At 39.6% G+C, this 27,266-nt stretch overlaps 1 protein-coding gene and 7 non-coding genes across 8 annotated transcripts in view; all 8 read right to left on the bottom strand.

Moving 5' to 3' along the window:
• Positions 1–964: 964 nt before the first annotated feature.
• The window catches only part of LOC146161536 (F-actin-uncapping protein LRRC16A-like), a 65,472-nt gene continuing 39,170 nt past the window's right edge, over positions 965–27,266 (bottom strand). The window contains exons 31-42 of the mRNA XM_083385188.1: positions 20,523–20,766; positions 12,166–12,492; positions 10,741–10,904; positions 9,873–9,970; positions 9,180–9,262; positions 8,066–8,208; positions 7,050–7,193; positions 6,035–6,299; positions 5,624–5,665; positions 5,285–5,380; positions 3,386–3,478; positions 965–2,893 (exon numbers count right to left, since the gene is read on the bottom strand). Coding sequence (XP_083241314.1) covers positions 2,883–2,893; positions 3,386–3,478; positions 5,285–5,380; positions 5,624–5,665; positions 6,035–6,299; positions 7,050–7,193; positions 8,066–8,208; positions 9,180–9,262; positions 9,873–9,970; positions 10,741–10,904; positions 12,166–12,492; positions 20,523–20,766 — 1,710 coding nt within the window. The 3' untranslated portion in view covers positions 965–2,882. The remainder of the gene's footprint in view (positions 2,894–3,385; positions 3,479–5,284; positions 5,381–5,623; positions 5,666–6,034; positions 6,300–7,049; positions 7,194–8,065; positions 8,209–9,179; positions 9,263–9,872; positions 9,971–10,740; positions 10,905–12,165; positions 12,493–20,522; positions 20,767–27,266) is intronic.
• Positions 24,999–25,073, bottom strand: Trnaa-ggc (transfer RNA alanine (anticodon GGC)). Its single transcript has one exon. It is a non-coding gene; the product is annotated as a tRNA-Ala (tRNA).
• Positions 25,353–25,427, bottom strand: Trnaa-ggc (transfer RNA alanine (anticodon GGC)). Its single transcript has one exon. It is a non-coding gene; the product is annotated as a tRNA-Ala (tRNA).
• Positions 25,707–25,781, bottom strand: Trnaa-ggc (transfer RNA alanine (anticodon GGC)). Its single transcript has one exon. It is a non-coding gene; the product is annotated as a tRNA-Ala (tRNA).
• On the bottom strand, positions 26,061–26,135 carry Trnaa-ggc (transfer RNA alanine (anticodon GGC)). The gene has a single exon. It is a non-coding gene; the product is annotated as a tRNA-Ala (tRNA).
• On the bottom strand, positions 26,415–26,489 carry Trnaa-ggc (transfer RNA alanine (anticodon GGC)). The gene has a single exon. It is a non-coding gene; the product is annotated as a tRNA-Ala (tRNA).
• Trnaa-ggc (transfer RNA alanine (anticodon GGC)) lies at positions 26,769–26,843 on the bottom strand. The gene has a single exon. It is a non-coding gene; the product is annotated as a tRNA-Ala (tRNA).
• On the bottom strand, positions 27,123–27,197 carry Trnaa-ggc (transfer RNA alanine (anticodon GGC)). The gene has a single exon. It is a non-coding gene; the product is annotated as a tRNA-Ala (tRNA).

Raw genomic sequence — 27,266 nt, forward strand, 5'->3', positions numbered from 1 at the left:
TGATTTGGACTTAACATCTAACGCTTTTTTTTTTTTTAGAAAGGCAAGGTTGTCCAATGCGTTGGGCCGTGGGTAGGTGCTGTTACTTTTCTTGATACCAAGCTCGGTTTGAACATGTCTTTTGGTGCAATTTTCGTAAATGTGGTTTTGCTTTTTTTCCCGGTGGTTATTTCTCGAGTATTGAATTATGTTTTTCTTCCAAGTTTTACGTTTTATTTTGTGTTAGAATAAAAATAATTTAAAGCACACCTGTTTTGACATATATTGAGTGAAAGAGGCCTTGGTACAAAATCATGCCAGTGCATTGCTTCAAAATCAAAATTTGGTGTTTAAAGCGGTGCTTTTCAACCGGGTTTATTTGGCAACCCAGGGTATACCACAATTTTTAAAAGGTGTACCACATTGATGGGGTGTACAAGATGCCACATTACAATAAGCCTATGATCAAAACACATTAAATAACAGATGGATTGGAGTGTACCATACCACCGGACAACATGTATTGAAGCGACATAGCTTGTAAGTTACTATAGCCTACTCTACTTATGATATCATAACCAAATATTTCTCTTGATAGTCGTTATTGTGAGGTGCTAACCAGTTTTTCATAACGGTTATTAGATCTTTTTGTGGTACAACCAGGTATATGCTTCTATAAGTTCAGCGCATTACGTGGACCGGGTGTACAAGTTCTTCGTTAAACGTAAAAGTGTGTACTGCTCCAAAAAAGGTTGACAAGCACTGGTTTAAAGGATTAGGTTCTTTATTGCCCTAGGCAATTGCCAATTTTCTCACGAAATATATTATTTTTACAACGTTGGATATTGACTTAGAAATTCAGACTTCAAATTGGCTAAAATCTAGTTGCTGTAGCTATAATCAATGCGTAGAACAAAATGCCGTTTTAAAATTCATTAGTAATTTTACTGTCCAATAAGAAGCTCAAAAACAAACAAGGTTTTTAGTAAGCTGCTTCATTTATTTTGTGATACATTTTATTCTCGAATTAAACTTTACTGCATGATCATCTCGGGGAAAAAGTAAACGATAAATGTGGGGGAGGAGGGCCACACGATAATAGCAAGACTTTGGGATATGAGAGTAAAAAGAAAACGGCGCAAAAATGCTCAATGGCTGACATCAATCGGGTTGTAATTGTTACGCGTTAGGGAAGTTGCATAAAGCGGAAAAGAGCCACCGGTCGCAATCTGAATACAGCGGGGCGCACTAAACTACGGAAACGGAAAAAATGCGCGACCAACGGGAAGAAAATAGAATGAAAATACCGGTATTAGCATTTTTCAAGGAATAAAGTGCATTTCCGTTTCCGAAATTTAGCAATTCTTGCGTCCTGGCCGCGAATTAAAACTTTCTCGAATAAAAGCGAGTCTATAGCAAAAAGGTTAACAATACTACATTATAATAGTAAGAGTAATAATATTAATAATTAAAACGAAGCGAGAAATAAGAGCAGATTTCGAAGGAAAAACACCAAGGCCTCGACGGGAAATAAAAAATCGAACGCATATAGAAGCGAACGTTGGCCACCCGTAAGAAACTCAGATGAACTACAATCAAGATAGCAAAATAAGTAAATCTTTTCAAACTGACATAGCGATTTAAAAAACGAAAACAGATAGCTGGATAGCTGGATAGCGCGTTCAGGGTGAACAAATCTCGCGTTGTTTTCTGTTCGATCATTTTTAGAGCGTTAATTTTTACACTTCAGGGAAGGGAAAATCACGTCCGATAATAACGGATCGGCTCAACACAGCTGTAGTATCGGACTAGAACCGATTTTCCTGGTATGGGCTACAATGCAAGTAGGTATTCTACAACTCTAAGCAGGTATCTTAGGATTTTGAAGATCCCTGGTTGGTTTTAAAAATCGGACGTCTTTTTTAAGACAACGAGTAACAATTTAAGAAAAAAACGCCAAAATTATGGTTAGAAACAGCAGTAGCGACTAGCGAGCACAATGAAAAAAACACACACACGGTAAGGTGTAATAGTACGCGGCGCAAGAAAAGGTCAAGCCAGATTTTTAAATCTTTGTCGTCGCGGTTTAGAAAGTCGAACGAACCTGTTAGGAAAGGGTGGTCGCTGTCAGGCACTTTGGACGTTCAAGGAACAGGCTCAAATAACCGAAAGTGCTTTTTGGGCGTGCAAAATTCCAAGTGTTTCGGTTTGAAGCATTATAAAAGCGAAATAGATTAAGCACGTAATCCAGAGATTTGATCATAGCTGTAATAGCCATAAGCTCAATGAGCGAAAAACTCCAAAGCTAGCACTGACGCATCATTTTTACAACCAAGCGTTTAAAAAAAGACAAACTATAAATCGCGCAATTCCGATTTCATTGTAGTATAAAGATAATAACATTCGTAAATGATACAGCGGGAAGGAAATAATTATTGTAAGGCGTTTTCGTTTGATTGTTCGCGAACTGTTTCTTGACAGGATTTTCAAATCCAACGCAGAAGATTTTGCCTCGGCTTCCGACTAATGCAATATTATGAACTGCACAAAACCTTTAACGGAAAGGCGCGCAAAATCACCAAAAGCGCGACAGATTAATCTCACAATGAAAGCGCGTTTGGCGAGCCGCTGGACGAAACATAATATAAAATAACCTCATACGAAGCGGCGCCTTTCAGCAGCAAATGCACAGACTTATATTCACTTTTTGGATTTTGTTAATTCGTGCAAATTCGTTCGCGTTGCTCGTTGCGGGCGGGGAGTTTGGGGGTGTGAAGGAATGTACTCCGGCGGGGGCACAGTGGGTCAGCAAAAGGGGCGTGGGGACGCGAAGGGAAAGTCCCACGGGGCAGGACACTTCAGTAACGTGCGGAGCCGACTGCGAAGCGGCGTGGTTGGCTGATTTACTCCCCATCTGAAATAAAACAGTGTGAAAAAAACAGGATTTCTATTTGATAAATGGATTCTGACGTTAACGTTAATTATTCTGTCGACTTGCGGCCCCTGCAAAAATAAATAACTGGTTTCTAGCTGTAGTGAAGGTACATAAACGGGCGAGGGGAGGGGAACTGGCAAGAAATCGTTATAAACCCAAGGCGACAAAAACTCGAAAAATGTAGTGTGAGATTTGGAAAAAGTCTTATTTAGAAAGAGTAGAATTGGCTCGAAAATCACCATATAAGGTATTTGCGTGTTAACGATCGGAATAGTTTTACCTTACCTCCTGCAAACTCCATGAGTTTGACCCTCTAAAAAGTGACAAAAAACATTTGTTGAATATGGCTAACTCAAACGATACTTCAGCCAACATAAACCAAGAAAATCCCGTATTTTCAGACATCGACGCCAATTTCAAAATTTCTATACCGACTTTGGAGAGATACTAAAGCCACGCGTGTGATCTTACCTTTCTTTACTTTACTGTTTCCCTTGCCCAGCGATGCTGCCCTGCTTCTCACGAGCGATCCATCGCCCGGTTTGGATGAGAGACCGATGAACTCTGCAGGAAAACGGCATGCTAGTTTTATTTACACCGTCGTCGAGAAAAATGCGAAAAAGAGGAGAAGGGGCCAGTTTCGTAGCCACTGAATTTTGAGGGACATATGAGGCATGAGCAGGCTGGCAGAAAATCTTGTTGTGAAGTATTTTTTGGCCTATTTTTTTTATGATCGTTTTTTTATGAAGTTAAACGCTGTGTTCTCAGTGAATGTGAACATTGCTATCTAGGTTTAAGCCAGGGATGTCCAACATTTTATTATATCGGGCCGCATTGACACTTGAAATAATTTAATGGGCCGCAGAACCTATTAAGTATTAGCCTTTAAGAGTTAATGCTACTTGGGAGTGAAAATGACTAGCGGGCCGCACAAAAATTTCAGGCGGGCCGCAATGTGGCCCGGGGGCCGCAGGTTGGACATCCCTGGTTTAAGCAATATATAAGTGAATAATTCAAGCAATAGTTATCTAAGAGTTTGAAAAAGTAACAAGGAAAATATCATTTTTTGTGACATTACCGAATATATAAGAGTGATGTAAAAACAACCACGAGCGTATTTTTAACTTGTTTTTTTTTAAATCGATCTTGCAAAATAATCGAAATATTGCAGCAAAAACACATATGTAAAAAAACTTGAATAAAAAATTTTTTTAGGTTTTTTTTTTTGGCATCAATATATTTGTTTTTTTTAGCTGATTCTTTGGCCGACGTATTCTTAAAACTGTAAGGTTTGACCAGAGGTGTACTTTTAATGGTGCCACGCATATCCAACGAAACATTTGGTAAACGATACGCTTATAATAATCCCTTAAAATTGTTCTAAGTCAGTCGTAACAATAAGATACAAATTTGTGTGTATAACATGGATTACTTTACATAAGTTAAACCATGTCTTACATTTTAAAGGTGACAGCAGTACAATGTATTTAGCCGAGATTAGTTTCTGTATTATATTACATTGTAATATTACATTGAACAATTGTGATGAGCAAACACAGTCGTAAGTGATCGATCACGAAAGTCAAACAAACACACGTAAGCGCATATGAAGTGCATATTTACCTGACACGGGTCGAGCCCTGGCGTCTTTCGCGAGACCTGAGGAAAATTAGCGACATAGAAATTATGAAGGGCGCCGATTGAATGTGGCATGCAAATTCGCGCACAAGCTTAGACAGGATGGCTACGGAAATAGTCTACTATACCTTTCCTAATGTTATTATGTTTATTCTTTTACTCATTTATTCCAATTAAAATGGAAAACAAAATCTATACCCACACAGTAACTATAAATTTATTTTTATTGAGAAACGACCTAGGCTATTCTACAATTTTTAAATTTACGTTTGTATTTTTTAAACGTCATTTTGGTTTTTGGTTTTTATTTCTATAGCCACCCTGTTAATTTGCGCTTTATCACAAACTGGGACAATACGAAATGACGACATTTTCATTGACAGATGGCTTAATGATAACACTTTTATGTTAAAACAAAAACGAGTAGAAGGCAAACGACAGACGTAAAATTAAATAGACATTTTAATTGGCAACAAATACAATTTTTTACCATGAATAAATGTGATATTTAACTTTTAGGCAATTTGAACAAAATTACATACAACGCTTTAGGAAAAAAACCGCGCTATTTTTTCCTTTGAAGCTTGTGCAACAAACAGCAAGCTTCACACATTAACAAATTTAGGTGCAAAACGGTAGCATCATGCAAGGCAAGATAACTCCAGGGTTATCTAGGCCAGTGCAAAAAATCCAAGGCCAATATGCGCCGAACTTTAAGTAATCGATTCTTACCAGACTTAACAAAGGCAGGTTTAGGCTTGCTCGGCAGAGGAGGTGGTTTCCCTCTTCCGAGAGCGGGCTTTAGCGCCGCTGGTGGCTTGAGGGCGACTGTAGATAATTTTACGGTTAGAAAGAAATATATAAAAGTACAAGTTGTTCGCATTGTACAACTCGGGTCGGTTATTTTTCCATACATCTAACTTTGTCAATAAATAACACTTTAAATAAAACTAAATAAATAAACAAAAGGTTTCTAAAAATAACGCTATGTACTGCTATCGATTTCATATAAAGTGCTTTTGAACCATTGTGTTTTTTTATGGTTTTCTACAAGCAATATAGGTAGTTTACCTTTCTTTTCTGACTCCTTTTCACTCTTTTCCGTGTCTTTGGCTGTATTGAATAAAACAAACATATTATTTATCTGTAGGTTAAAATTATTTGATAAACATCAATAGTTTAAAACAACTGCGGCATTACAATTAAGTCAACCATACATTTAAAACACAATAGGACATTTAAATGTTATTTAAATTAAAATCCAGTTTCAGACACAGATATTGAAGCCAATTCTTAAACTTCCTTTTTTCGCTTTAAAGGTTGGACAACAAGGTCCAGGTAGAGAAAAAATATATATGACAGCTTAGCTTTGGCAAAAATGCGCTAACTTTTTCCATTTTTTTCGTTCAAAAAATGATATAAAACTTCTAGTCGTCAAAAAACGACTTGCTAAAAAACTAAGACTCGATTAGTAATCAGAACCTTTATCCTTCCCGCTGTGTGAAAGGTTAATCCCCCATTTCCTCTTGGGTTTGGGTGAGGTTTTGAGCTCGTTGGTTGGAGCTGGGGTGGGGCTATTCTTGCTGTTATTGTTGTTCGAGTTGGCCCCTGGGGTCGGGGTCAGGTGTTTGGGGGAGCTCGAGGTCTTCTTCAGCATTCCGGGCCCGATGGGGGCCGGGGCGTCCCCGTTTTGGGGTTTCGGTGACTTGGCCGGTGGCGACTTAAGCAGGTTGTCGTCGGATTCCGACTTTGGGCAAAAATAATTACAAGTTACAGAAAATAAATCTTTTCGGTTTAAAATGTTGACATGACAGAATGATTTTTTTGCCGTTGGATTCTGACTGTGAGCGGAAAGAGTTCTAGGTTTTAGGAGAAATAAAAATGACTAATTAACATGTAGTGGGAACAACTTGTTTGAGTCTTATGACTCGTTCGGTTTTAAAAGTTTAATTGTTTAATTGACATTAATTAAAAAAAAAACGATGACGACAGAATAGGTGTTAACCTTTATCTTGCATAGTTTTGGGTGTTTCCTAGCTTTGTTTCATTGTACAGTGATACAAAATTAGCAGAGCAGCCAGCTGTTGTCAGATTTTAACTTTGGACAATGCAACTGCGATACTTAAACAGCTTTTTTCACAAGACTCGCAAGATTATGTTTTAACATAATATCGCCATAACTGATTTTGAAGTGATACATATAATGAATTCGACGTTGATCTCCGAAGAATGTCAACGGGCCATATGCCTGCCAAACAGAGTTAAAATGTGTACGACGAGGGTTTATGGTCGACATGCTTCATAAATCGTTTTACTAAGGGTCAAGCGACTTGTCCTAGCTATTTGAAGTTCTCTATTTTGTCCAGATGGATGAGAACGGGTCCAGATTACATTCAAGTCACTCGTTAGTAATCCACCCACGCCAAATTTAATTTGGAGCAGTAAACTCTTTTCGTATAACTAACAAATGGCCGTGAGACCAACAACGAGTTCTTACTTTCTTGTTGAGCTTTTTGAGCTTCATTTCAGCGAGCAGGTTTCCTCCGAATCCCATCCCCGGCATCACCATTGCTCCCTTGGGCCTCCTTGGAGTAGCCGGTTTCTCCTCCTCCTCTGGAGGCGCCTCTTCACTCTTCTCCTCCTGAGAAGTAGAAATATGTTTTTTTTAGAAATATGTGAAGTGATACATTGTGCGGTGACTACATAACGCTTGGATTACAAGACAAGACTCTTTTCTCACAAATTAAAAAATTGCGACTATTGTGCTTGTACATTTTCACCACTATTATCCCATTTATGTTTGTATGGTATTGCTTTGAGTATTTGTCCTAAATTTGGAACAGCATTAAATTGGAATAACAGTAACAAATTTACAAAAAAATCGATAGCATATCAGTTATACAAATCGCAAATAAACAGTTGATGTATATGACAAGGCTTTCTGTCATCCGTTTGCGGTCGCTCAAGTGACAAAGTTGGAATCAGGCTGAAAATTAACAGACCGAAACGCAAGCACTACAGATTTTAGTATTATCCGTTTTTCAGTAAAAAGTGTGCATTTAATTCTCATAAGCTTGACTGATTGCCTTGTTGTAATACAACTACAGCATCTCCCAAAATTATCAAACGTTTGCGACTCACTTGGAAATCTCTCGGGCACACAGTTTGAGAATGTTGCTGATGTAAAAAAAGTGTCAATAAATGCACTTTTATAAAGTGTCAATAAGTGATTAAAATCTTAATTAGGACGTTTCGATTGCATCCCACATTTTATAAGTGACGCTTGAATTGCTTGTCAGTCACATTAACTGAAGATGATTCAAGCTCGTATCGAAACGTCTTAATCAAGATGCTTTCGATCTACTCGACCTTTTTGTCTTTGCTATTCATTATTATCAAGCTACATTACAGATCCGTGCATAGTGTACCCAATGATTGATATCGGGTTGGAAAACAAGTGCAGTATTCTATGGCCGAACAACGAATACAACCGAGCGACTTAAATCGACTCACCTCCGTTGCGGAGTCCGGGGACGGCGAGGTTGGAGCATCAGGGGAAGAGGAGGACGCAGGAGTGCTCTTCTTCTTCTTGAGCATCGCCGGGCTGATCATGGGCATCCCGCCCATGGGAACGCCTCCGGGAATCTTGCGCACTTCTGAAGATGAAGCGAGACGATGGGGTTAAAGTATGAGGCTTTGTAGTTTAAATTCGCGACGTATAACGTAAGGCTCTGAGAGTCTCAAGAGCAACGTGCGCATGCGCAGTACCAATTTTTTCACTGATATGTTCGCCAATTGTGAATTGTAAAGGCGGAATAGCATGTGATGAATATTTTCCAACGATGTATTGTGAGTGGATGAATTATATGGTTTCCCTATCAGTGGATTGCTGAATATCCACCTTGTTTCGTTACGGAAATTGGCGGAATACAGGTTGTAGAGCCAAAGCCGGACTCGGGGCTCGGGCTCGGCGAATTTGCACACTTGGGACTCGAGACTCTGGGAGTCTGACTCGAGGTTTTTTCAACCTCCGCAGCCCTGGTATTAAGTAGGGGATAAAAGTTTTTAGGCCACAAGGGACGGCGCGAATTTTGTCTTATATTTTTGTGTAATCAGAAGTCTCCAAATATACACAGGTTTTAATAGAAGTACACACTGAGGAAAATAAAAAAAGTTCAAACTGAGGCCCGTAACGCCGTTTTATTTGTCACTATAAAACTTTCGCTTTTTAACATCCTGTGCGAAATTTAAATATCCTGTTAATTAAAGAAACCGATTTTTTTTTTAAATTTTAGGAATGCAAATCTAAACATGCTGTGTTTACCAGCAAGGTCCAAGCAGGACAACGCAGGGTATAAAGAGATCTAAAACAACTTTATTCAACAAGGGCAGAATACTATAGTTACGCAAAATGGATCATCAGTTCAGCTTAAAAAATTATTCAAGTACATTTACCGGCCACTGCTGTGCATTTAGCCCGTTATTTATGCTCGTAGCAATTAAGTAATTAATTAGCATTATCGCAAAACGATTCAATGGTTGATGTAGAAGGGGCATATTACTGTTCTTAGTATCCTATTTTCCTAAAAGTTTATCAATGAGCGGACTTTATTTACGACCAACTTACTCTTTTCCTCTTTCTTTTCTTGTTCCTTCAGTTTACGTTCCTCTTCTTGGCTAGGTGTCGCAGAGAAGTCAGTGGTACTCAGGCTACGGAAGAAGAAAGTGTGTTTTAGAAGTTATTGGCTTGCCCTACATACACTTAAATATAAACAAGCTATATATTATAAGGTTTTATATTTGGTATTAGATAGATACAAATTGCATCGGGCGTTCTTAGCACCGTGTTCCGCGTATACGTATACTTTTGTTAGCACTGGATTATTTAAAACCACATAAGTTTAATTTATTACGCGTCATTCATTTTATTTATTAATTTTTTATAGAGGATGGACAATTTAATTTAGGGTTTAGAAAACCGAACAATAAGAACATATTTGAAGTCAGAAAAAATACTTTTGTGGAACGGATGGATTTCTGGAAAGGATGGAACTTTTGCGCATTTTAGTGTCAGTGTTCCAAAGTGTAATTTAATTAACATCTTATTTTATTACTTGAGGACAAACGGAAAACTTATTGTTCAGTTTGTTGCATTATGGCAGATCGCTGGCAACTTCAGTCAAAAAATCGAGAAATTGGTGCAAAAAATTAAAAAAAATTGAAAGAACGATTTTTGTGCGCGTTTCTGCTAAGTTTATAATCGAAGTCGTCTGGTGAGTTATTAAAAGGCACAAGCAAATACAGGTTCGCGAGGACTTACTCGCTGCTGAAGAAGTCGTCGACGGTTTCCTGTTGAGCTTCGGGGTTCTTCTTAGTTGGAGGCCTCCGAGCTGTACGTTTCGGCCCGCGAGGTCGGTTCTAAAATAGATGGAAAAAAAGTCGAGTTGTAGTTGATGTTTGTTTAGTTGTAATGTATTTTATTTTTGGTGCAACTTGTGAACATTGAAAAACAAGAACACAAAAATAGCACTTGGACAGCGAAAAGGACCTTATGGTAATCGAGTAAAAGAACTGCTCATTAAAGGTAAAGAAATTCGGTGGCAATGTTGAAAGAAAAGATTAATTGGAGAACGAAATGCCCAAATAGACACATTTTAAATGTTAAAAATGTTAGATGATTTTAAAAGCATTTAACGCTGTAAATCAGGTGACATTACCGAAAGTCAATATAAGAGCGTATAGTGTTGATTTCTGAGAAGACGCTACGTTTTTTCGAGTAGACAACCTAATGTTGTAAAAGTGAAGTCTTATGAGATTTCAACACGGCACTATTAGCTAGTTGATTCAACTATTTTGCAACGGTCACCATGTTAATTGGATATACAGCTTTAATGCGAAAACAAGGTTCCTTTTACGAAACTTTAAAGTGGCCATCCTGTTGTTGCTGTGATATATAATTAAAAAAAATGTTGTTGTGATATAATTTACGCTTACAGGATTAAAACAACAGTTAAAAAAACAGATCAAAAGCGCAAGTTAATTATCCATTCCTAGGTAAAATTACCCCTTCGTGATATTGTCAATATGACACACCGTAAAGGTGCCAGAGTCAGTTTCATCGGCCGTAAAGCCGTAAAAAAACGTCATAAATACAAATCGTAAGTTTTTTATTTTTATTTTTCGGTTACCTTGGTGACGTGATCGAGTTTTCGGTGCGAGTCGTTGTCAGGAAGATCGTCGAATAGCGACGGGGAGGAAGAGTCGTCGGCTTTCTCCTGCGCTTCCTCCTCTGCTGCAGCAGGAGCAGCTGGCTCGGGAGCTGGCGAAGAGGACTTGGGTCCGTCAACCGTTTCTAGGCAAATCGAGAAATGCGATTTTAACAGGGTAGGCCAGTGGTTATCAACCGGGTTGCTGATATGCCATTTTAAATGTTGAAGGGTGCCGATGGGTATTTCAGAATTATTAACAATTTTTGCAATTGGTAAGCTTCTCGAAACAACTATTTGTGTGCGGTTAGAGACGACCATTATATCAAATGACATCTTCCTACATGTTTTAAGTTGATTGCGTTGTTCCAGTTCTAGTTTTGTGGCATTTCAGTAAAATACTCAACAAAAATTCCGGACGGGGTGCCGAAAATCTATTTATTATTTTTTAGGGGTGCCGTGAACCATAAAAGACTTTCGATATTTTTCTGAAAGGACGGAATAAACTTAACCAGGATGGCCGCAGTAAGGGTTGTCCAATAATATCAGGTCGGAGCCGATAAGCAACGTTAAGTGGCATCAGTACCGATCTGATACTATTAATATATGTAGTTTAGCCACGATTTGTCAACTAATGCAGAAAATTCTACATTAAAAGGTAAATTCATCAAAGAAGAGTCCGTTACTACTGATGGTATTTAAAAAGTAATTAAATTGCTTCACAACATTGCACATTTTGGCATACTGAATCGAGAAAAACTACCTCTAAACGTTTTAATCTAATCTATTTTGTTCGTTTGGGCATAGTAATGACGTCATTGGTATCGGATTAAATTGCGATATTTTTTGTCTAAAATATCGGGTATCGGCACCGGTTAAAACGTGTATCGGAAACCCCTAGTCGCAGTAGGACAAGACGTGTTGAGGTTTAGACAAAAGTGAACTTCACGGGTGCGGTGTTAAATTAATGTGATGAGAGAAATGACATTATAAACCATCCGCAGAGATAATCTCGTGGAAAGAAATTGACTGGTTTTACCTATTTCAAGTCTCCTTGTAATATTTCCTATAATTTTTTTTTGCGATGAAATAAATAATATGTTTGTCCAAGTTTAGGATCTGAAAATATTTTTAATTTGGAAACATTGCACTTTAATGTATGATGTAGTGACATTGTCTGACAATACGGAAAAAGTATGTTTTGAATTGTAAAACAGCACTTAAATATTACTAGTAAATAACAAAAACAAAGTAAGACGTAATAATAATATCAAAGCATAAAGAACTATCTATTATTTTGAACGTTTCGGATATATGTTTGTTCATGCTACCTTTCAGTATGGGATTTGATATTCTTATTACGTCTTACTACAACCTCCTAACATTGTGCTCCAAAAACGAAAGTACCTTTGCCTTCATCTGGCTTATCGACGGTCGCATACGGGTCCTCCACATCCGATGCTCCCTGATCCTCTTTCTCATCTTCCGTCTTGTCATCCGACGACTTCTCCTCCTCCTTGAGATCTCCAGGAGGAGGACTTTTGGATTCCTTCATCGACTTCTCCTCCCTCTTCTTCTTCTTGCGCTCCTTGACCTTGTCGTTGGCGTAGGGATCGTATCCCTCGGTGCCGAAGTCGGTGATCTTCTTCGAGTCCTCCTCGTTGATGAGGACCGAAGAGGTGACCGGCACGGGCGGGAGATCCCCTAAGCTGTGCGACTGGCGGTTGACGTTGGCTAAAAAGATAAAAAATAGAGTAAAACCTTAATTTAAAAAAAAAAATTAAACTGGAATCTTAGAACCTGCGCGTGCTAGTAACATTATCTGAAAATACGGAAAAAATAAAACAAGTTTTGAAATTCAAAACAGTAAATAAACATACGTAGTGGATCACCTAAGCTGTGCCACCGCCGGTTGACGTTGGCAAAAAAAAAACAAAACAAAAAACATTTAAGTCCAAAAAATAAATGACTAGGGTTCCATTCTGCCATTTCAAGAGACAACGTTAAAAGCAGACATTGTGAATGTGAAAAGATGAAAAACAAATGAAATGGCGTCTCAGACCAGCTTGCGGGGGATATTCTACCTTAAAAAAAACCTTGACAACTATGTCATGTACATTTTGTACAAGGTCTATAGCACTAATACTTGATTACTAGTCACGAAATGGTGCTTGTGTTGTATATGACCTACGCACCAAGTGGACATTGGACATGACAACGAGATGTTTACACAACATGGCTTAGTTTTGAATGATGGAAAGTAGATTAAGTTGCTGCGTTTGCATTTTGGAGTTTCGATCGCGAGTGTGTTATTTTCACAGCAACAAAATCAGATAAGCGTCACGCCGATTTTGCACTGGTAGGCATTAGGCAATCGTGGCCTGCACGCAAACCTTTATACTTTCGCAGGGTTTGAGGGTAAACCATTTTTTGACAAAAGTAAACCGTAGTGAGTTGGCTTAATTTTCAACAAAGTAATACAGTTCGCTTTGGACAGTGCATTTTCGCCAAAAAGGTAACGCTATATTTCGTACGCATAAAATCAAACCTACAGCTTACTAAATAGGTCAATGTAACTAAATCATAACAATTTAACATATAAAACAAAAAAGTGCACACATCAATCACCACTTTATAATGTTTAACGACTGTTAAAACAAATGTGATTTTAGGTATTAGCAGCTACCTGAAATCTTTGGCAAATCAAGTCATTTTCAAACCATTTTCCTACTTTATTTGTAAATTGGTAGATTGGCCTGTATAAACAAAATATCAGACAGGGGTTTGCAGATGAAAATTAACACCTGTGCAACAATCACTGTTAGAAACACGCAAGTTGAACATGCTTTCACAGTTCAAACGTCCTTATTTAATATGCGATCATTTTACAAACCATTACCTCAATTTCAGTGTATAAATGCTATGTACTGTCCTGCACTAAAATCTCAAATTATCTTAGCATACCCTGCACTTTTGCCCTGAACGTCTTGTAAAGTATACATAATTCATTCAATTCAACCTAGAACTGCAGGGACAGAGTAAGAAGTGCCGCTAACTGCAGGGACAGAGTAAGAAGTGCCGCTCATAAATCGAAGCACGCCGGGCCAGTGGGCCACTACAACAACAACAAGCCAAATTAAATAAGAGGTCTCTTGGGGGGAATTGCGTCAGAGGTACGAAGTTCCCGTTCGTGTCAGGATTTAAAGGGACGCAGACCCTAGGAAGGCAACTCAGGTAAATCAGTATCGGGATGTCCGATACTTGACACTTTATTCCGATACCGATATTTCGGACAAAAAGTTTCGCGATCCGATCCGATCCGATACTAAATGACGTCATTCATATGCTCAAAAAAGCAAAACAGTTGAATTTGAAATGTTCATACATCTTTTACTGATTATTGGTCCAAATTATCTCTAGCATGATATAGTTTTTAACTCCAATTGTTGTAAAACTTGAAATTTCTGCGTTGGGTCGCGAATCATGGCTGAAAAGCCTATGTTAATTTGTTATCGGATGGACACCAATACAAATCCTAGTAGCGGACGAGCACCGATACTACCATTTGGCATTGGGCATCAGCTTCGATCCGATATTCCGGACAACCATACTACTAAGGTTCGCCTAGTACGGGCTCACTGAAACATAGGCGACGTCTAGCCCAACAAAGTCGCCATAATCAGCGATAACCACACACATTATAGTTCACCATGCCTCCAAGGGGCAAAACGAAATTAGTCGATCAATTAGGAGTAGTCATTGAACTCAGTATATTCAGTATGTGGTCCTCGTGTGGTTGAGGTCGTACCAGGAGTTCGAACCTCACTAAGGATAGATTTTTCCTGCCTGTCCTTGATCACTAAAAATCGTTCATTGATCGACCGATTTTGGTTAGCCAATCTTAAGGCTCCCGGGACCGCCGACTAATTGCTAAATCCTCGGACTGAGACCACCACTACCTACAAAGACATATTATAAATCAAAACAATATTGAAAATAATTGAGCGCTGGTCTAACTCTAAACTGGAAGTTGCTCACTCTGATGGCAAACACAGCTGGTACATTACACTACATATGGAACGCAATTCGTCGAGCTAACGCAACACATGGAGTGCGTTGGGAACATCTCCCTTTCCGGGACAAATACACCCAAGTATACAAGAGAGGCGCATGTATTTGACCCGCGATGCATTCCGCTAAAAATAAAGTTGATTTGCTAAGCGTTTTAGTTTTCGCGATCTATTTTAGCTTACAGCTTCCTGATTTAATGCGGGCCTGCTGATGCGACAAGATCCGATGATATGCGAAAACAAGGCGCTGCATTTCTAACATTGCAAAAGTGTAGGCGACATCTAACGGTTTAATTCACTCTTGATAATGCAACAGAAAATTGTGACCTACAATCGACGTAAATCGGTCGCCTAGCAAAAATTTAACAATTGCTTAGGCGTAAAGCAATGTCTTCTAAATATTGGTAAATGGAAATATAATGGCTAAATTCGCTTTGTCATGGGTAAGGGGGTAACTGGGTAATATTGCCAGAGAGTGTATATAGTGTCTATGGGTTTGCCCGCATTATAGAAAAAAAATAGAAACAGTTCTTATTATAGTTACCGTATAGTTGCGACTTATTGAATATTTAAAAAAGCGGGTTATTTAAAGCCAATCAAGTGTTTTACAGGGGTAACTGTGGCTGACTTTAAAAGCCTCTTCATAAAACAGCGCCACAGATCCGAACTGTTTTGACAAAATCGTAGTTGTCGTGTAATATTTGGTCCAGTTGATTTAGCAGCTCTTGTAGCACCAATCTATTTCTAGATGTTACGGGCAAGTTCACTTGTATTTCAAACTCACAGCTCATCTTGTTCGGTTGTTAAAGGCAGTTTTACTACTGCCTACTTTTACAAGCGTGGAAATAAACCTAATATTATTTCTTTCGGCGCTTCTGCAATGATATAAGCACTCTTCTCCTTCTAGCCGACCACTCTACAGCATTGAACAAACATAGTCCATCACCGGCTACGGTACTTTTGGAAAGCGAGGACCACTCTTGGCAATTTGTGAACGTCCGAATCCTCCCGCGCCCTTAAACGTCGCAACGTGTGGTTCAAATTTCACAAAAAACAAGTCGATCTTCTTGTACAATACGTTAAAACCCCGCGACCTTATTTTCTTTCGTATAATGTATTACCTCTCGCGAACACAGCCGTACAGACATTTGACAAATATCGAATTTCCTAGCTGCTTTCCACAGAGCGTAACGACCTATAGACTGTCAAAGCAGGTGGCAAAATTAAAAACCTGGACTAGTAGTACTGAGTCGCTTAACCTGGCCACGGCTTTACAAACGCGAGAAATACGCTTTAGAGTGGTGCTTGCTTCCCAACGCGTCACAGTTCCACTGTTGACTTGGGCTGGCTCCATTCAAAGGCAGACAGCGCTTCAGACGCGTGAAAATCGGCGACAGGGCCAGAGCATGTCGCGCTTTTTCACGCCGGGCTGTTTAGGGCGGAGACTCGGATAAGTCAAACAAGGCGTGCGGGATTCTTAGCCCACGCGGCTTCAACTCTACAAACTTTTTTCACCAATTTTGACTAAACGCCGCAATGTTTTATCGCTTTAAAATAGTCGGCCGTAACATAAAACTGAATTTATTGAAACAGCAATTGAAAACACGCCGAAACAAGCGAATACATACAAAACATGCACCCGCATTGAAAGGTCGGAATTTGGTGTCTTTCTATTTTAGATTTTTAGCAAATAGCTAAACTGGAGCTGACAAGTGACAAGCAGAGGAGCATCCGCACAAAACGCAACCTCGCCTGACTTCCCGAACGTAATTAAACACAAATAATAGCCGCATATAGTGGGCAATAACCGACAACCACGTTTTTTACATTAATGCTTTTTAACGGCAGCAGCGGTGAGCGACTGACTCATAACGAAAGCTGCATCCGAATAGCTCAACTCCTGTCACTATCCAAACACAGAGAGTCACCAATTGACAGCCACAAGCAGCAAGCGATATCACGCACCGCAAAGCCTGCATGTCGACCTGGTGAAGTGGAGACGCACACCGCAGACCCTCCCAGTGACGCGTGGAGACAACAGCTGCAACGGACAGCAGGGAGCCTTTTGGGAGATTGGCAGGCTCGGGTGCTTGGGCGACCGAGTTGGTTATTGGCCTGGTTGGGTGGACGCTTTAAGGTAAATAGGGTCGCGTTTTTTGGTCTGTTTTGATTACACGTGACATGCTGTTGAATACACTTGTCGTTGGGAGTTGTCGGTGCCTATTTTTAGTGTTTTTGTTGAATTTTTGCGACGTGGATTCGTAAGAGATAAGACGTACGTTGAAATGGTGGATAAGGACACAATTGCAACCTAAGGTTGAATCACTAAAGGTGAAAACAAACGCAGTTGAATTGCAATTATGAAGGTTATTTAAATTGTCTGTTTGTCACAGTAAAACTGCAGAAAATTTGCTGGCCATTCTTGGTCACAATAGGCAAATAAGCAATTTGTAGTGTAATTTTTTTTTTACTTTTTAGGTCAAAAAAACTAGTTCAGAACAAGAAATATATCACATAAAACATGCCAAAAAACAAATTCTTTGTTGAATTACTGCGGTTTCTAGACTAGAAGTTCAAATAAAAAGTCTTCTTCCACACCAAAAAGGTTATTTAGGATTAAATTAAAAGACAAATAACTCCCGGTATTGAGAGCATGGACCATGTTCACATCCCTTGGGAGGAAGGCATATAAGAGGTCATTACATAAGGATAAATTCGAGTAGTTTTCCAACTATTTACACAGATGATAGACAATAACAAATAATGATGGACAGCAGACAACAAAAATTACAAGTTCAAGGCGGAGTCAATCGCGTATTAACACTATTATTTTTAACATTGTAGTGAACACATTATTTGACCAAATCGCATTTTATAGATAGTAAGTTTATTTAAACCAAATTTGAAAAACCACTATAAACGATACGTTTCCCAAATTACTACAGCAGTAAACATTTATGAAACTCTCGTAGCTAGACGGCCGTAATAGTTCATAATGCAGGTATGTACGATACTTGACATTTCAATCCGATAATGATACCCGATAGAGGAAAGAGTATCGCGATGAGATCCGATACCATATGACGTCATGACTATGGTCAAATAAGAAAAATTAAATAAACTGAAAAGTTCAACCGTAAAGGTTTTTAAAATACTAGGCCGAAGCTTGCTTTTGCGCTATAAGTCATATTAATTTTCTATTTTTTTTGTAATATTTTTTTAGAAATTTGCCAATGTAAAAAAATGTAGGTTGAATCGCAAAGCATGGCAGTAATGCACTCATTAATTTTATATCGGATAGGCACCGACACCACCTTAGTATCGGACAAATACCGATAAACTTGGAATCGGCGCCGATCCGATATTATCGGACATCCCTGTTCTTAAGCATTGCGATGCGAAAGCACTACAGCAGTTTAAAAGTGTATAGTTTTTACTAAACAGGCAAATTTCCAAGCCTAACACAGAAGAGGTTCACGGCCAAGCTGGCAAATTTGCTACTTTGTTAGGCACGCGCAAAACAAATATCAAGCGATAATAAAACGGAGACGGCAAACTAATAGCTGGAAAGGTTTAAACCAACAGGTACAAGCATGTAGTTCTTAACCACTAGCAGCAATATATTTAGAATCACAGCGAGTAACGATCCAAATACTAATTGCCGTCCAATAATACAAAAAGTTTTATAATAATCAGTTCCAGTTTCCAAGTTTGATTGAAATATTAGACTTATTTCATTTTAGGTCTTCACTAGAGCGATTATTTTTTGACCAAAAAATTTGTCAAAATTTACACGTTAGGTCAAAACTTGTCAGATTATCAAGTCAAAAACGAATAAAAATGCACATAAATCGCTAACATACTTAAAATGGTCAATTGCCTTTCAGTTAAAATTTTATCAAAACAAAATATATTGTTAGATTAAAATTTTTTAAAAATTCAATTTTTTAGGTTAAAATTTCTCAATTTAGTTCTGGGTATCCTAACATTATATCATTATTAAACTACTGTAACTTAGAACAAAACTCTCAGCCTACTATAACTAAAACCCTACATGTTGAAATATTTACATAGGTGATGAAAAAGTGCGAGTCTTTATAGATATTGCTACAGGGAGTCTGCAATAAGGCACTCAAAAATCAAAAACGATTAAACCAGTAACTTACCGGACGGGCAACAGCAGCATATCGAAACGAATCGTCGGAAAAAGAGGCGCAGAGGCTGCATGGCGGTAAACAAACTGTGTACTACCATCGTTACAACTGCTGCAGCACGGCCAACACAAACTTGTAAAACGACCTCGAAATCGCTTGTTAGCTACAATAGTGCGCCAGCGATTAGCAATACCTTTCTTGTCACAGGAAACACAGGAAAAACTAACAGGCTAAATTAAGCCGCTGCTGGACGTTTTGGACTAAACACAGCTGTGGTTTTCCTGATGGTTAACTTTTAAACGTTTTCCTTTAGGACTGGTTGTTTGAATACGGATGTGCCTATGGGTATATGAACTTGTCGAATGCACGAAGCATGTCAGGGTAAGGAAATATACAGCGAGTCTTGGGAACTTAACTTAAACAGGAAACAAGTGCTTTAACTCTTCTATTAAACACGAATAACGACTGAACTGTGTTGCAGTCTTTTAACAACGATTTTGGCAAAACACTTTATTTATTATTAAGAACTTTTTTTGTCTCTAAACTGAAAAATGAATTTTTCTGCGTGAATATTTAAATTTTTTTGCGTGAATATATTAATTAAACAACAATAGAGGAAATAAACAAAAACCTTAAAAACTTGGCTACATGGTTCGGAAAATACCGATTTAGCGCATAGCAAGGAAGCAATGTACCGCAACGTGAAATAAAAAACAGACCTACAATCATCAAAGATTTTCTGACGTATCATGATGCAGTAAAGGCGGAATCATCGGGGAGTTTTGTTATTAAATGAGATTTAACGCAACTGTTTCTTTAACTATAGTTAAGATCACCTATAATTCTAATCAATCCAAAAAATCTCAGAAACGCAAAAAACAAACAACAATACTTATTACCAACGCTTCTTTAAAGCATGTAGAGCAGTGGCTCTCAACCGAGGCTTCGATAGCATCATGCGGCTCCTAACCGTCTTTTTAGCGGCTCTGATTTATCAGAAAGCATATTTGCGAACGAGTTCGCTGGACAACAGAAAGTGTTTTTAGGTTAATTGTTTGATTACGTAACTTTGTGACGTCATTTCATGTCCCTTTAACAAAAATGCTTGATCCACCACTGCACATAACATACCGAGATGTCAAAACAACTTTTCGAAGAAAGCTTGCCTTCTTTAGCAAGAAGATAGGACGTTTCAGAGTAAATGGGACAAACATTTGACAAACAAACATTTGTTCAAATTCAGCTCATATGCTTACAAAGGTTGAGAACCACCGATGTGGAGCGTATAAAAGCTTCAAAAGTCCCACTCACCGTTTTTGCTGCTCGTGGTAACCGGCCGTTCTGACGTATTATGATACAGGCAAGGCAAATCATCGGGGAGTTATTGAATGAGACTTAATCAACAAGTTAGGATTACATATAATTTTAATCAATCTGAAAAATCTCGTAAAAGCAAAACCAAACAATAATACCTTTCTACCAACGCTTCCTTCAAGCATACAGCGCGTATATATACATAAGCTTCAAAAGTCCCACTCACCGTTCTCGCTGCTCGTGGTAACCGGTCGCTGTCGTCGCTTGGCAACGCTGGCGGCGCGCTCCTTCCTCATGTTGGGGAGGAGATCTTTCCCCTCCTCCTTGATGGTGAAATCCACGTCGGTGACGGCTCCGACATCCGGACTCCTGGGCGGTTTCTCGGGAGTAACTTCGTCGTCGGATTGGCGCGGACGCTGAGAGCTGGAACCTACCTTCTGCTGTTCTTTGTACTTGCTCAGGTGTTCGGTCTGCGGAATTGAATGTATTTAAATCAAACTGTATTGTATTGAAATATATTTTTTTACTACTTGCCTAAAACCTTCTACCGCTTTCTATAAATTGCGATGGCACTATGAGATTTTTAGGTTGTATCCCGGTTTGGAATGTCCGGTGCTATTGATTTTATTCTGATGTCTGATTTTTTGGGCGAGAAGAATACGGCCGTTTGATTTGACACTAAATCGCGTTAATTACCGTGTCGAAATAACAAAATTGCTAGAATCTAAACTTGTTAGCTTGTATCCCTGTTTGGAATGTCCGGTGCTATTGATTTTATTCTGATATTTGTAGCGAAAACAATGCGGCCGTTCGATTCCATACTAAACAGCGGTAATGTGGTGCACAAATTATTTTATTCATCCTTTATGTGTTGTTTCCACTTGTTTATTTAAGACAGTCAATGTTTAAAGCCTGGTAGAATACTTAAAATAACAACTAAACGTTCAATTCCCCTTTGTGTCGCTGCCCGGTACCGTTTTACGCCTTTATGATTTCGGATGTATGTTGGCTGCATTTAATACAATCATAAAAACTTGTAAGTGGGTTATTAGGCAAATTCTGCTTTAGCGCAAAAATTCAGTTAGTGTTTTAACTGCCAGTTCTCTGTTTAAAAAGTACGCATTATTTAAAGTAAAAAAATACTTTTTAAAGTAAAATATTGGATCGCAAACCATGATTGCAATACCCATATAAAAATTTGTCACTGTCATCTGATCCCCACTGATATCACCCTTTTATCGAAGAGTATATATACTATCACCGGGTCTCGGCTATGATCGATATATATCGCCTACGATCCTATACTATCGGACATTTCGAATCTTAGAGAGGAACTCCAAGTTTGCCTCGTTGACGACAGGAAACAGAACAATCTCAAAAAAATCATGAATAATTAAATTTTCACAGTAAATTGCGCACTACATTGCTTTATACCGGGACGCTTTGCTTATAGTTTCGCTATTCCAATAGTACAGATTAAGATTTAAATACGACTAGAACACCAAAGACGAAAGCCTTTGTATTTGTTGTGCGTTTGCTTTCGGTTTTTAGGGATTACATTTGGTGGCAAGAAACGCTAAATAGTCCTTAGTTCAATGCGGTATAGCAGGAAGCCAAGCTTGGTGGTTCAACGTGTCATCTTTCAAATTAATGCTGCTGCCCTCATGCAAATTTCCGGCCAACTGAGAATACTTAGACCACAGCGTTTGTACACGCCTGCTAAAACTCTATAGACACCTGAATTTTGCCGAACAACACTAGAAATCAGTGACATTATAGTTTAGCCAAGTATGGAAAACCTTACCAAGTTGCTTAAAAACCTCCCCGCGTTAATAAAGCATCAACAAGTTGCCAAAACATAACTAGGTGTAGTTTGGATACTACTAGTAAACGTCGTTTTAGTTTCTGCTAGTATTTAACTTACGACAACACCACAGAAAAACTGTATTGACCAATTCCTGATAAAATGTGATATTTTGCAGCCTGATAATCCTGCAACTAATCCAGCCTCTAAAATCGGTAGGCCAATACTGGAATGATAATTTAGGAATCCGTAAAAGTGTGAACCTCATGCGCTGTGCTGAACCTTTCAGTACCGGTCAAAGAATTAATCAGGTTAGAATTTTAAATTTAAGATACCAAAGCCAGGGCGTGACAGCAGAATATATATAAACGTGACATCAACAATACGCAATAATATCAAAATACGATTCCTTTCAAACAGCATGTACCTCGTTCACGCGAACAAACGCTTTCACCAACAGACTCTGATTTTCCTCAATTCGCTGCAGAGTCGCCTCTATCCTTGTCGCTATGCCAACCAACTGCCTCAAGCAACTTTCTTCTTCGTTTGATGACGTCAACTTTAGCTTCGACGACATTTTTCGTAACGCGCCCAGTTCTCCGGCATGCGAATGTTCTAGCTTCGATGACATACGTCGAACCGCCGTCGATGCTGATGATGACATCACGGTGTTTTTGTCGCTTTGAGATTTTTCCAGCTTTCCCTCTTTTGGCGTCACATTGGTGTCGCTAGCAGGGGAGTTTATCCGCCGTTGACGTATCTGCTTGCGATTCCGTCTTAAAGCTTGCCTAGAGGGTTCCATTTTCTCAGTAGAGCGCCTTTTAATGACGCCGTTGGTGCCAGCGGAGCCACCGGAGCCGCCAGGGCCGATAGGGCGCCTCTTGGCCCTGGTTTCCATTGTTTCTATCTGTTAAAACGGCACCTGCTGCCTGCCCTAGCCCGAAGAATGAAAGGCGAGTGTTAACGGCAGACTGACTTCTCTTCTTGCTTTGGTTTAAAAGGAAGGAAGCATTGTGAGGTCACAAAGCGGTGATGCACCGTGTAGGCCCGCGGTTGCTGCTTGAAACGCTGTATTGCATGACTTGTGGTGAGTAGTACTCTATTGTCTATTGCAGAGTCGGCTCATCTCTCACTAATCCGACAACAATGAGCTGTATATATTTTGGCACATTACACTGGCTTCTTCGGTCACTGTAAACTACTTCGAAAAAGTGTGGTAACTTGGACAGAAATGGCTCGATGGCTGCTCGCTTCAACAGGTTCGAACTAAAATCTACTGTAAACTCCATTTACTGTCACCCAAACTCGAACCCTGTAAACAAAATTGCTTTTGCAGTTCCGGTCGTGCCTTGACTCGCCCAGCGACGCAATTGCGCCCGAATTGCGTTTTATTTTAGACAGCTGATGTGTATTACGTCAGAGCACGGCTTGAGGAGTAGCAATGACCACATTTCAGCCCACTGTCTCACACACATGCACCCACGTGGGCAAATGATTCTGTTGCACGTCAGCTATTTCCAGTATTCCTAAAGTTTTGATTGTATTGCTGCAACGCAAAAACGGCTGCTGCTTCATATATGCTTCATATGACTCTCACGCATTGAATAGTGTATTTCTAACACAAGGTTGAATCGTGTGATTTGGTAATTTCACCGAAATGCACACCAAAGAACTTTCGGTGATTCTCGAAGCCCATTTTATTTTCCCGTTAAGGTAAAAGTTTGTTTTTGACTTTGAGGTTGACAAGGGTAAAAAAAACTGTGTCAGTGTTTATGAACGATTTCAAATGTTTTATCAAGGTTTTTTTTTTAGAAATCCACTGTAATACTTGACTGATGCCTCATATTTTCCTCCATAAAAAAAGAAGATACGAATTGTTTTTACTTTAGGAAAGAAGCAAGCAGGTTTAACCACTGCCAATGCTTGCACCATTAATTTAATTAGTGATTTCAGGCACGCCTGTCAACCATGACAAATAATATCGGATTTAAACCGTTTTGCCAGATAATCTAGGACAGACGGATGCAAGATTGTTAAACATTGTGTCCTTTTATAGATTAAGTTATGGAAGGTTTAGTGTTTAATAAATGACAAGGAAACTAAATATGCTGTTGGTACAAGTCATAGTATACTAAAAAGCCCTTCCGGCAATTATATTTTTTTAAGGTTTCGGCTACCTATGTAGAATGCCATTGTCAGGGAAGGCAACAACATCGCGCAAAGTGAAATGACAAATAAAGAAACACCACATTAACAAAAAAAATATTTTAAGGTTAAAAAAAAACATTGGTTAAATTTATAGCGACCGTTATCACGGTTTTACTATCTGCGCTTCGATCTAATGCTGTTGTACGCGAACCCAGATGCCCGGATGTAAGGTGCAAAGATTTGCTGGAAAAACATCGCTCGGTTGTAATGCACGCTTCCTGTGGTGAACAACCGAGAGAAATTACGGCGGAAATTCGTGGCTCACAACAGAAGAACAACAACGAAGTTAAAGCAACCTTTATTTTGTTTTAAGTTTGTAATTAAGCACAGAGCTGATGTGTGATCGGTAAACAGTGCTGCTCCGCAGAGTTCAAGTGATTGGTATATAAGGGCAATTTGAATTGATCGTGAGAAACTGTCAATCATGAGTAGTTTATAAAGTAACTCTTAACGCGAACAAAACTCTTTCGTGCGTTTTGATCTGACTGTGCTTAAAAAAAAGATGTTGGTGGCGTAAAAGGATTTGTAAACAGATTTTGCAATGCTTTTCAAGCGTTTAACACTTAATCGAGAGAAAAACAAAATGTGGAATACTTTTCAACCATGAACTGTGGGTACACCGAAAAGCCATTGCAGACTCACCGAATCTGTCGATCAATGATGCAAGCAGAGCAGACTAGAAAAACAACTAGCCTGCAGTGAGGTTCGAACTCACGACCTCCGGTCAAGCCGGGACCGTCGCTCTACCAACTGAGCTATGCAGGCTCAGAAGGGAACGAGTCGAGAAACAACCATACGCCAATGCTTGCTCAATCTGTTAGTGCAAGCAGCTTCATAACGAAGGGGATCGCCAGTATCATATCATAATACAATGAAACATATGTACACACATATATGTGTGCTTACAACTGAGATCTAGCCCTTCTGAAGCTGCTTTTTGACCAACGATAACGGCTTACGTATTATTAGTACACCGAAAAGCCATTGCAGACTCACCGAATCTGTCGATCAATGATGCAAGCAGAGCAGACTAGAAAAACAACTAGCCTGCAGTGAGGTTCGAACTCACGACCTCCGGTCAAGCCGGGACCGTCGCTCTACCAACTGAGCTATGCAGGCTCAGAAGGGAACGAGTCGAGAAACAACCATACGCCAATGCTTGCTCAATCTGTTAGTGCAAGCAGCTTCATAACGAAGGGGATCGCCAGTATCATATCATAATACAATGAAACATATGTACACACATATATGTGTGCTTACAACTGAGATCTAGCCCTTCTGAAGCTGCTTTTTGACCAACGATAACGGCTTACGTATTATTAGTACACCGAAAAGCCATTGCAGACTCACCGAATCTGTCGATCAATGATGCAAGCAGAGCAGACTAGAAAAACAACTAGCCTGCAGTGAGGTTCGAACTCACGACCTCCGGTCAAGCCGGGACCGTCGCTCTACCAACTGAGCTATGCAGGCTCAGAAGGGAACGAGTCGAGAAACAACCATACGCCAATGCTTGCTCAATCTGTTAGTGCAAGCAGCTTCATAACGAAGGGGATCGCCAGTATCATATCATAATACAATGAAACATATGTACACACATATATGTGTGCTTACAACTGAGATCTAGCCCTTCTGAAGCTGCTTTTTGACCAACGATAACGGCTTACGTATTATTAGTACACCGAAAAGCCATTGCAGACTCACCGAATCTGTCGATCAATGATGCAAGCAGAGCAGACTAGAAAAACAACTAGCCTGCAGTGAGGTTCGAACTCACGACCTCCGGTCAAGCCGGGACCGTCGCTCTACCAACTGAGCTATGCAGGCTCAGAAGGGAACGAGTCGAGAAACAACCATACGCCAATGCTTGCTCAATCTGTTAGTGCAAGCAGCTTCATAACGAAGGGGATCGCCAGTATCATATCATAATACAATGAAACATATGTACACACATATATGTGTGCTTACAACTGAGATCTAGCCCTTCTGAAGCTGCTTTTTGACCAACGATAACGGCTTACGTATTATTAGTACACCGAAAAGCCATTGCAGACTCACCGAATCTGTCGATCAATGATGCAAGCAGAGCAGACTAGAAAAACAACTAGCCTGCAGTGAGGTTCGAACTCACGACCTCCGGTCAAGCCGGGACCGTCGCTCTACCAACTGAGCTATGCAGGCTCAGAAGGGAACGAGTCGAGAAACAACCATACGCCAATGCTTGCTCAATCTGTTAGTGCAAGCAGCTTCATAACGAAGGGGATCGCCAGTATCATATCATAATACAATGAAACATATGTACACACATATATGTGTGCTTACAACTGAGATCTAGCCCTTCTGAAGCTGCTTTTTGACCAACGATAACGGCTTACGTATTATTAGTACACCGAAAAGCCATTGCAGACTCACCGAATCTGTCGATCAATGATGCAAGCAGAGCAGACTAGAAAAACAACTAGCCTGCAGTGAGGTTCGAACTCACGACCTCCGGTCAAGCCGGGACCGTCGCTCTACCAACTGAGCTATGCAGGCTCAGAAGGGAACGAGTCGAGAAACAACCATACGCCAATGCTTGCTCAATCTGTTAGTGCAAGCAGCTTCATAACGAAGGGGATCGCCAGTATCATATCATAATACAATGAAACATATGTACACACATATATGTGTGCTTACAACTGAGATCTAGCCCTTCTGAAGCTGCTTTTTGACCAACGATAACGGCTTACGTATTATTAGTACACCGAAAAGCCATTGCAGACTCACCGAATCTGTCGATCAATGATGCAAGCAGAGCAGACTAGAAAAACAACTAGCCTGCAGTGAGGTTCGAACTCACGACCTCCGGTCAAGCCGGGACCGTCGCTCTACCAACTGAGCTATGCAGGCTCAGAAGGGAACGAGTCGAGAAACAACCATACGCCAATGCTTGCTCAATCTGTTAGTGCAAGCAGCTTC

The sequence above is a fragment of the Ascidiella aspersa genome, chromosome 3 (assembly GCF_963924565.1).
Source record: "Ascidiella aspersa chromosome 3, kaAscAspe10.2, whole genome shotgun sequence".
NCBI classification, from domain to species: Eukaryota; Metazoa; Chordata; class Ascidiacea; order Phlebobranchia; family Ascidiidae; genus Ascidiella; species Ascidiella aspersa.